The 10,671-nt window shown below is 35.6% G+C and overlaps 1 protein-coding gene across 1 annotated transcript in view; it reads right to left on the bottom strand.

The window, feature by feature from the left end:
* SCN1A (sodium voltage-gated channel alpha subunit 1) overlaps positions 1 to 10,671 on the bottom strand; it is a 122,863-nt gene that overhangs the window by 25,042 nt on the left and 87,150 nt on the right. The window contains exons 18-21 of the mRNA XM_006766497.2: positions 10,005 to 10,484; positions 4,397 to 4,517; positions 2,040 to 2,194; positions 214 to 387 (exon numbers count right to left, since the gene is read on the bottom strand). Of these exons, the coding sequence (XP_006766560.1) occupies positions 214 to 387; positions 2,040 to 2,194; positions 4,397 to 4,517; positions 10,005 to 10,484 (930 nt within the window). The remainder of the gene's footprint in view (positions 1 to 213; positions 388 to 2,039; positions 2,195 to 4,396; positions 4,518 to 10,004; positions 10,485 to 10,671) is intronic.

Raw genomic sequence — 10,671 nt, forward strand, 5'->3', positions numbered from 1 at the left:
GATAATCACCACAAATCTCATCCTTCCAATGCTAAATCATTACTAAATTAGCCTATTCTTACCAAAACTACAGTTACATTCAGTGAATTAGTTTAGGGACTATTATGTAGCACATCCCGTCAACATAGTGGTCAGAGACTCATTATTTTAGAATTAGCATATACATAACAAAAACTACCTTTAATGGAAGACAAAGATATGGAGAATACCTACATCAACAATTAAGAAGTCCAGCCAACACCAGGCATTGGTGAAATATGTTTGATAGCCATAAGCCACCCATTTTAGAAGCATTTCCAGAATGAAGATATAAGTGAAAACCTTATCAGCATATTCCAACATTGTCTTAATTGTCTTTCGCTGATCAATATATATATCTTCAAATGCCTGTAAGAAAAAGTTATACATTTTAGATTTCTAAAACCATTGCACTCTATAAGCTATTTTTTTCTGATAAGTATATATGTGTATATACTTATATATACATATATATGTATGATATTCTATTGGAATAGGAGGGCAGAGGAACAATAGTTATTGCTTTTTTTTTCTCTTTAAGATCTTTTAATAAATCAAGGGAAAAGTTATAGTCTCTCTTTATAATATAGCTAAAAGAAAAAAAGTAAATGTTTATGAATTAATTTGACTTATTAGAAAATAGTGCTTGATGTCATATCCTGATAGTACTATCCCAGCTTGAAGTTATTTATTCCTTTTATTTGATTTCTTTTGCTTCCCCTTGTTGGCTTTTTGCTAATGAAAAGAGGTTGAAGAAATGAAAAGTAAAGCTTATATTTTACATAAAGTAGAATTGTAACTGATAATCACATTGTCCAATTTTACTGGTTTGGTTCATTTGTCCCTTTCCCCTTTCATTTTGTTGATAGTTTATATTTCTCAGCAAAGACAAGGTCTGATACATTACTAGTCTACATTACTTCTCATTTAGATAAAATTACTTCTTATTGAGACCACAATATGTATTCTTCTATTATGAACCTCTCTTGATATTTCACATCAAAGTCTCACATTTATTTCAGTGGTAAAGTATTATTTCTTGTCTTAGTAGTATATAAAGAAATTCAGTTTATCAGAGAAGTATGCAGAAAATATAGGCCTATATTCTAATTATAAACTTAAGTTAAAGAAACATTAAGAGCCATCTATCCACCTATCATCTATCTATCATCGCTCTAATGGTTTAAGTATTCCATTTGTGTTAGTGTTTTTTCTGACATGCTATCTATATGTTACAGTTTATATTTTGGTAATTTATTTTTATATAAATGTAAATTTATTCTGATGTAAAGGAAGTCTTCATATAAAGAGAAACCAATCCTTAAATGAATCACTTAGGCACACTGACCAGTATTTGTTACCAATATCCATTGTTTCCTAAATAGCGTAAGAATAGTTTCATAATTCAAAAGGGTCAGAGAAGTGGTTCCTAAAGACTTACTGACTGTCCATAAAGAGATAATAATACCATTCAGAAACACAATTCACCAGGGTTTAAAAGTTATAAACTCCCAATCACAGGATTATCATTAACTTCACTGTAGCTGCCATGCTCACTTTCTTATTAAAATATAAGTAATTAAATATTCATATTATTCGGTTATAATGAATAAACTGGAGGGAGAAATTTTCTGGGTTACTGAATAAGCAAAAATTAAATAACTTTCTAGAAATATATATATTAAATTCAGAAATAAATAGTTATACATTAAGTCTATAGTCTGGAAGATATGAAACAGGCGGGAGTAATTAAAAATGTCTTGGAAACGGGTTCAAGGGTAGGATGGTTGATATAGAGATGTATTTATGTTCCAGGAAGAAGTCATAAGCAGGGATAACAGTTAGGGATTAATTAAATGGGGGTGATGGCTGATGCTGTGGAAATGAAAATGGATGTACAATGAAAGTTGAGGGGGAAATGTGCATTTACTAAAACAATGCAACAGAAAGGGTTAATAAGTCATTGGTATTAGATTACTCTAAAACTTAGATTATACCACTTTTGCTTAATATTCACTCACCAAAGCACCACTACTAAGGAGAATCATGAAAACAATGAAGGTTTCAAACCAGTTATGTTCAACTATTCGGAAACATGTTCTTCTCAGGTTCCACCATTGTTTTCCTCTCCCTTCTTCCACGCTGACTTGGCAACATTTGAATCTTTGTACACAGCCTGCAAGTATAATGTTCAAATAGATAAAATAATTCTGCTGCTTCCATAATAACGTCTGCCATGTCCCAGATACATCTTTTCTTCCCCTTTGCCAGCTCTACCTTGCTAGGATAACTCTCTAAGCCTGAGTAGTGAGAGCACATTTATTAGCTAAAGTTATAAAATCATTCAGGCTCTTTAAATGGTTCCTTGGCTAATAATACCTGCTTTTTCTGACTCACCTGTTATTCTCCATAAAGAACTTTGTAAAGTACAAATCAGCAGTTCTCAACCTGTGGGTCGCGACCTCTTTGGCGGTCGAACGACCCTTTCACAGGGGTCGCCTAAGACCACCCTGCATATCAGATATTTACATTACGATTCATCACAGTAGCAACATTACAGTTATGAAGTAGCAACGGAAATAATTTTATGGTTGGGTCACAACATGAGGAGCTGTATTTAAAGGGCCAGAAGGTTGAGAACCACTGGTACAAATCAATGTAAAGGAGCTTTGCCTTTTCCTCTGTCATCCCATTGCCCTCTGTTAAAGTCTCTAGCAGGGGTGGGGAACGTTATTTTCCTGTAAGGGCCATTTGGATATTTATAATATCATTCCAGGGCCATACAAAATTATCAACTTAAAAATTAGCCTGCTATATTTGGTCAAATATTTAATTGACTCACCCCTAATGCCTTGGTAGGGCCAAAATATTTCATGGGTCTTATAGGGCCCGCGGGCTGGACATTTCCCACTCCTACTAGAAAAGGACTTCAAAATGGAAATTAATAATAAACAGAAATCTTCCCTTTTAAAGAGAATATAAAGTAATAACCTACATCTCTCCCAACAATGCTAGGTTTGTTACTGTTTAGGTTTTCTTGTGGCGCTCCTAGAAGAGTTTACATAATTTTCAAAATTAATTTTGTTCACTAAAATGTGATTTGCATGGCCCTGCTTTATTTGTCATTTTTTTTTCCTTACACTGCTTCCACTCACTCTAACATAAGAATTAAATCAACAGGAAACTGTGAATGACTTTGTAAGCACCAGGGAGGATACATACACGGAAGGATAGAAGGAAGGAAGGAAGGAAGGAAGGAAAGAAGGAAGGAAGGAAGGAAGGGGGGGAGGGAGGGAGGAAGGAGGTCGGGGAGGGGGAGGAGAAAGGAAGGAAGGGAAGAAGAAAGGGAAAAGAAAAGAACATGGACCTTGCTCCCAATAGTATTACATCCCGATTTTCAAGAAAAGATATAAACACAGGAAACCTGCCTCAAGTGGGGGAAAAAAGAAGCCAGGTATGCTGAAAAAAAAAAAGGGAAAAGAACAGAAAGGGAAGGAAGGGAGAGAGGGATGGAGGAAGAGAGAAAAAAAGAGAAGAGACATATAACAGTTCAAAAGAGAGAAGAGCTCTCATAAAAGAATATATGACTAGTTATCAGGAGAATTAAATGGATCTATTGATTATAGCTGCTGAGTTCTTTTCCACTATGGTGAGATGAAAGTAGTTTGAGAAGGACTTTGAGTGATGTGTATAATTTATATAGGAATTAGAGGAAGATATTAGATAACAGGCCTTTGAAGAAGGGATCACTAAATAGAGAATATTCAAATAGATACATCTCTTCAAAACTCAAATTCTCCAGAAAATCTGATTATGGGAATTACTACTCATAGGGAAAACAAAGATGCCCACTTGTGAAATTGTTTTATTTTTTTAAAATATATTTTATTGCTTTTTTACAGAGAGGAAGGGAGAGAGATAGAGAGTTAGAAACATCGATGAGAGAGAAACATCGATCAGCCGCCTCCTGCACATCTCCTACTGGGGATGTGCCCACAACCCAGGTACATGCCCTTGACCGGAATCGAACCTGGGACCTTTCAGTCTGCAGGCCAAAGCTCTATCCACTGAGCCAAACCGGTTTTGGCAATCGTTTTATTTTAAAAATGATACATTAGTCACTAATTTTGATTATATTAAAGTATTTTTCTCCACATTCATGATCCCTACCACATAATGGGCAGAGATAGCTGAAACATAACAGATTGAAAATTCATTAGCATGTTAGAGGTCATTGAAATAGATCCACTACAAAGTTCTATCCTGTTATGAGTGGTCTATTTTGGGTGATCAAGAGCTAAAAGCACACACACACACACACACAAAACAAAAGTTCACTCCACAAAGGGAAGGTTAGCAGGAGGGTCATGTTCCTTACCTTCTGTGAAACAGGCCTCAGGCTCCAGGGTCTCCTCAGGCTCCACCACAGGCTGTTCCTCTGCAGGGGCGCCAATGTCGACGGTACTGCCTTCAGATGAGCTGCTGCTTTCATTCAGTTTCTGTGCACGAGATGGACATAATTAGCAAATCACTTTAATTTTGGTAATAAGTAGCCCACCAAGAAGGGATTAGTAGTATCAACTGATTTTGAATTCTCTTTGAAACGAAGAGGTTTTGGATAAGAAGACGAAATAAGGAAATTGCCTATATGGACTTCTTTGCCATAACTCACAATGTAGATGTGAACTCAGATTGCTATGTCATGAAGTCACAAATAGCCAATCAGAAACATGTACTAAGCAATCCACTGTTCTATGGATTAGAGAAGCCCCCATATTTGCTTAGGAGCAAATCTTTTAATTTTCAAGTGTTTAGAATTTTTTCTTGTCATTTCACTATTAATCTCTAGTTTAGCTGCATTGTGATTAGATAATAACCTACATGATGTCTTCCATTTTGAATTTATGGAGACAATTACACTATGCAGTATCTACTATTCTGAATTTATTGAGGTTTACTTTGAGATCCAGTATATTGTTAATTTATATAAATGTAACATGGGCATTTAAAAATAAGAATTCTCTGTAAATATAATTTTTGAAATAATAAACGTTTATAGCATATTTACTGTTATTATTTACTAGAGGCCCAGTGCACAAAATTCGTGCACTAGTAGGGTCCCTAGCGGCCGCCAGCCAGGGCCTCCCTTCCTCCCTCTGGCCGCCTGCTGCCACCACCACCTCCGGCCAGGGCCTCCCTCCGTTCCCTCGGCCGACCCCACCCCCTGGTCGAACTCCAGACAAACTCCCGGTCAAGGAGACAATTTTCATACTACACTTTTATTATATAGGATAATATTCAAGCTATCAATGTCCTTTTTGAATTTTTCTTTGTTTTATCAAAGGCTAAAAGAATATTATTAAAACCCTCACAATCAGTATACATTACTTTTATCAATATATTCGTATAGTTCTCATTATTGAAAGAAAAGATAAAGTGGTTCTGAGTAGTTTATTGATTGGGGTAATAACACTATTATACAAAAAGAGAAGGGAAAGATTTGTGGAAAGAATCTGTTTCTACATTAGTACACTAGATATACATTCAAATAAAATGCTAAATAAATTGAATAACAGCAAAATAAAACATCCTCAAACAAGTATTTTATTGATTTAAAAACCAATAAGGTCAATTAACTTTTCCTTTTCTGTTCTTACATTAAAATCTTATTTTATTTTGAAATTCACCTAATAAAGCCACTGATTCTCATAGCTTTTAGATTAATAGATTATTTTAAAAACCCATGTTAATGTTTACTAAACCATTAATCAGCCTTTAATTTACTAACTTCCAAAATGAGCTAGTTTATTTGAAAACAGGTGTATTTCTACACATGACTCTCAGTAGCTAAACTACAGAGTCTGCACTGACTTGCATTCTCCATGTGTTTTTGGCAGGCTGACGTAACAAGGGAACCTAGAGAATGCCGGAAACACATGGTGCCTGAGGCATCCAATTAGCCTCGTACAATAACCATTTAATAACTACAGCCCTGATAGTAGGAACATTTTTCTTCTCAGTGGCTTTATGCAACATTTTTCCTTTTAAAAATGTTTGCTATGGAAACAAATGATTTTGACCCTGAGTGTGAAAACAAAGTGAAGCAAATAAAATACTCCATGATATTATTTTAAGAGTACATGATTAAATAGTATTTTCTTGTTCTCTGACTTGATCTTAGGATGTTTTTGCTTTTATGTTAGACTTGGTTTGTTAGAGGGAACTTATCTATAGTATTTAATATAAGTTCAATTGATAATAAGAGCTAAAATATATTAAAAATAAAGTGGGCCCAGCTGGTGTGACTCAGTGGTTGAGCTTTGACCTATAAACCAGGAGGTCATAGTTCAATTCCAGGTCAGGGCACATCCCGAGCTCAGTCCTCAGTGGGGGGCATGCAGGAAGCAGCCAATCAAGGATTCTCTCTCATCATTGATGTTTCTGTCTCTCTCTCCCTCTCCCTTCCTTTATGAAATCAATAAAAACATATTTTAAAAAATAAACCTAGAATTTAGGGTCAAAAGGGTACAGAATATGTATGTGTCTATAAATATTATTTTTGAGAAAAATATTTATTTTTAAACCTAGGCATGTACTATTTTAATACATGCCTAGTGTATTAAAGGTGAACTTTTCACTATTATTATATATTTAAGATATATATATATATACATATATATATATATAACCTTAAGTCATACGTAAATGAGATGTTCTACAACCTCAACAATATTAATATTTCATTGTGTATATTGTGCATTAGTAAATATTTCCAATGTACACTAAGCATATTAAAATTTAAAATGGCCTCTATTAAAGACTCTCAACAAAACACCCATATAATATCAAAGGAAAAACCACTGTACAGAGATTTAGTATTTTCACAGAGCAGCTAGAAAAAGTAAATAGTCATTAATTCCCACATCATCCCTAAAACCCAGATGATTTCTTCATCAAGCTGTCTGTTAGAGTGTCAGTCTTCAGTAGATTATTCACATTTACTAAATATTGAATTGTTCTTATTGTGAAATCTAATGATAGTTAAACAATTGCCCAGAGTAGAGGTGATGGTGGAGGAATAAAACTCTAATATATTCTAAATTCTGCTTTTTAACATGAATTTTTGTATCAATGATTAGCTTTAAAGTAACAAAAGAAAAATAACATTCCATCATATATTGGACCAACAGAAAATTATTATAACGCAAATAAGTTAGACACCAAAAAAAAAAAAATCTGCACAATTCATTAATAATTCCCAGCTAGAAAATAAAATTGTAAACCAAATGAGTAATTTCCATTTTTAAATTCATTTTGCTATATTGAGCAGAGTCACTAGTGTTTTGATATTAATTTTTAATGTCAAATAACATAATCTATAATAATAAAAGTGTAATATGCTAATTAGACCAGACCACCTTTCTGTTGACCTTCCTGTCGACCTTCCTGACGAACTTCCAAACGACCTTCTGGGCAAAGCTGCTGCGGCGGGGGCCAAGGCAGAGGCAGCTGCCACCGTGGCGGAGGCCAAGCCCCTTGCTCAAATTTCGTGCATTGGGCCTCTAGTACTATATAATAAAAGGCTAATATACAAATTGTCCCCTCAGGAGTTTGACTGAGAGTTCAATCGTTTGCTATGACATGCACTGACCACCAGGGGCAGCGTGGAACATGGCGGGCAACCAGCGGCCGCAGCGGGGTGCTGAGGGAGTGAGGGAAGGAGCAGGGGGGTGAGGCTGATAGGCAGGGAATCTGATCACCCTGACCGACGGCCAGGCCTAGGGATCCTACCCGTGCCAGGCCTCTAGTTAACAAATATTTAATGTGTCTACTGAAAGCGTTTAGTTCTCTTTTTAGTCAGACAGGCTTGGGTTTGAGTCTCAATAACTGTTTTATAGACCTTAGGCAATTAACTTGATTCTTTAAGCTTTAGTTTCTATTTATAAAATGGTCCCTACTTCACATAGTTGCTATAGGAATCAAACCAGATAACACATGAGGAATGCTTGGCATATGCTTACTGAATAAATGGTAATAATTTTCATAACAATATTATATAGTTTGTAATATACGTATCACCTCACAGAATGGCTACTATCAATAAATCATCAAACAACAAGTGCTGGCAAGGATATAGAGAAAAAGGAACTGCCTTTTGACCCAGTGATCCCACTTCTTAGGAATATAGCCTAAGAATCCTGAAACACCAATCAAAAAATATTTGCAACCCTATGTTCACAGTAGCATTATTTACAATAGCTAAGATCTGGAAATAACCCAAGTGCCGATCAGCAGGTGAGTGGATTAACAAGCTGTGGTACATTTAAACAATGGAACACTACATGGCTGTAAAAAAGAAGGAACTCTTATCCTTTGTTATTAGCATAGATGGAACTAGAGAGTATTATGCTAAGTGAAATAATCCAATCAGAGAAAGACAAATACCAGATGGGGGGGGGGTGATGGTGATTAGATACAGAAGGTGAAGAGATTAGTTAAAAAACATTTATGCGAACCCCATGGACATGAGTGTGGTAAAGGCGGAGGGAGGAGGAGGAGAGGGTGGATTGAGGTGGGCAAAGGAAGGGAAAGTGGAATATACTTGCAATAATGTCAACATTAAAATTTTTAATTAGCCTGGCTGGCATGGCTCAGTGGTTGAGCATCAACCTATGAACCAGGAGGTCAGAGTTTGATTCTGGGTCAGGGCACATGCCTGAGTTGCGGGCTTGATCCCCAGTATGGGGTGTGCAGGAGGCAACCAATCAATGATTCTCTTTCATCGATGTTTCTAACTCTCTATCCCTCTCCCTTCCTCTCTGTAAAAAAAATCAATACAAATAAATTTCAAAATAATAATAATAATCTGTCCCTATTTCACATTTCTTTTATTACCTCCACTTTATCTTAAAATGAAGATAAACAAACCCTTTTAATTAAAAAAAGAAAACAATTTAAACAATGTAAACTAAAGAGTATTTTTTTGTTTTTGAGATTTCCCCACAATAAATGGGAAATGAAGATGCTTTATTCTAGACTTCTTTTGAATTATCTTTCATATCCATTAGAGTTTTAGCTTAATATTTCTAATTAAGTTGCCATGGAGTAAATTGTGTGCCCCACAATTAATTTCTTGAAGCTCTAGCTCCCAGTGTGACTGTATTTGGAGACAGGGCCTGTGAGGTATTGATAAAGGTTAAAGGAGATCCTAAGGGTGGGGCCCTAATCCGACAGGGCAGTTGCTCTTAAAGAGGAGGAAAAGACACCAGAGCTCTTTGTCTCTCCACAAATGACATCAAGGAAAGGCCGGGTGAGCACACAGTGAGAAGGCAGCCATCTGCAGCCCCAGGACAGCACTCTCACCAGACTCCGACCCTGCTATCACCTTGATCTCGAACTTTACAGCCTCCAGAAATGTGAAGGAATATATTTTGGTTGCTTAAACCATGCCGTGTACGACATATTCTATGGCATCCTGGAAGATTAACACATAGGTCACTATAATTTTAATTGGAGGATCTATATAGGATATTTCTTCTTGTTAAGTTCTCTTCCATGTATATGAGACAATGTGATGCAATGGAAGATATACAAACCCTTGTAAACAAAGACTGTAAGTTCAATTCTCAGCTATACCCCTCATTCGTTATATGACTTTAAGCTCCATCAGCTAATTTTCTTCTCTGAAAATTTAGAATAATAACACATTCCTTTCAAAGTTATCATATGTATTAAGTCAGATGATGCTTATTCATTTCTGGGATCACTCACTTATTCACCATCTAACAAATATCCATTAATAAAAATGAGAAAATTCACACAAAAACTACATTACTCTTCAATTTATCAATCATTTCCCTGGTCTTAAATCTTCGATTTATCAGTGAAATAAAACTTTATATGATGGCAAAAAAAATCTAGATAGAAAATATATAATTATAAATACACATACATAGTCATATCTACCCACAACTACAAAATCTTACCTCTTTGCTTTCTTCCAGATCTGATTCACTACTGAAGTCCTCTGTGTTTAAATTTTCAAAGTCAGACTCTCCTACAGCAATTGGTACCGTCACAGTAAGACTGGGATTGTTTATGAATGACATGTAGTCACTTTCATCAATAATGTATTTTTCAACACTGCTGCCCGTTGCTATTCCACTTGTGGTTCCATTTACATCTTTAAGATAGCGAAGATCTTTCCCAATTTCTGTATGATTGGACATACAGCTGTCTTTCTTATTGTGTAGATCATCAAGTGGTTTAATTTCATCTAAAATCTTTTGCTTTCTAACGAAGGATTGTTGAATAAATTCATATATTTTTCTCTTCACATAAGCGATTCCTTTATGCATCCTGTCCACAGCAATTTGGAGATTGTTCATTTCATTGTCGTCATCAGTGGCTGCAAGGTTGTCTGCACTAAATGAGCTCAGGAGCAAGGCCAGAAAGAGGTTCAGGACCTTAAAAATAATATAAACATGATTGTAATTTCACCCCAATATAAAGAATAGCATATGGACATCACTTATTCCTCTGAGTGTAGAGGAAACTATAAGTTCTAACAACTAGACAAGAAAGGAACACCACAGTACAGTGATTAGAGATTGGGCGATCTGATTTTTGATCCTGCTCAATAGCTATTTCCCT

The sequence above is a fragment of the Myotis davidii genome, unplaced genomic scaffold, assembly GCF_000327345.1.
Source record: "Myotis davidii unplaced genomic scaffold, ASM32734v1 scaffold59, whole genome shotgun sequence".
NCBI classification, from domain to species: domain Eukaryota; kingdom Metazoa; phylum Chordata; class Mammalia; order Chiroptera; family Vespertilionidae; genus Myotis; species Myotis davidii.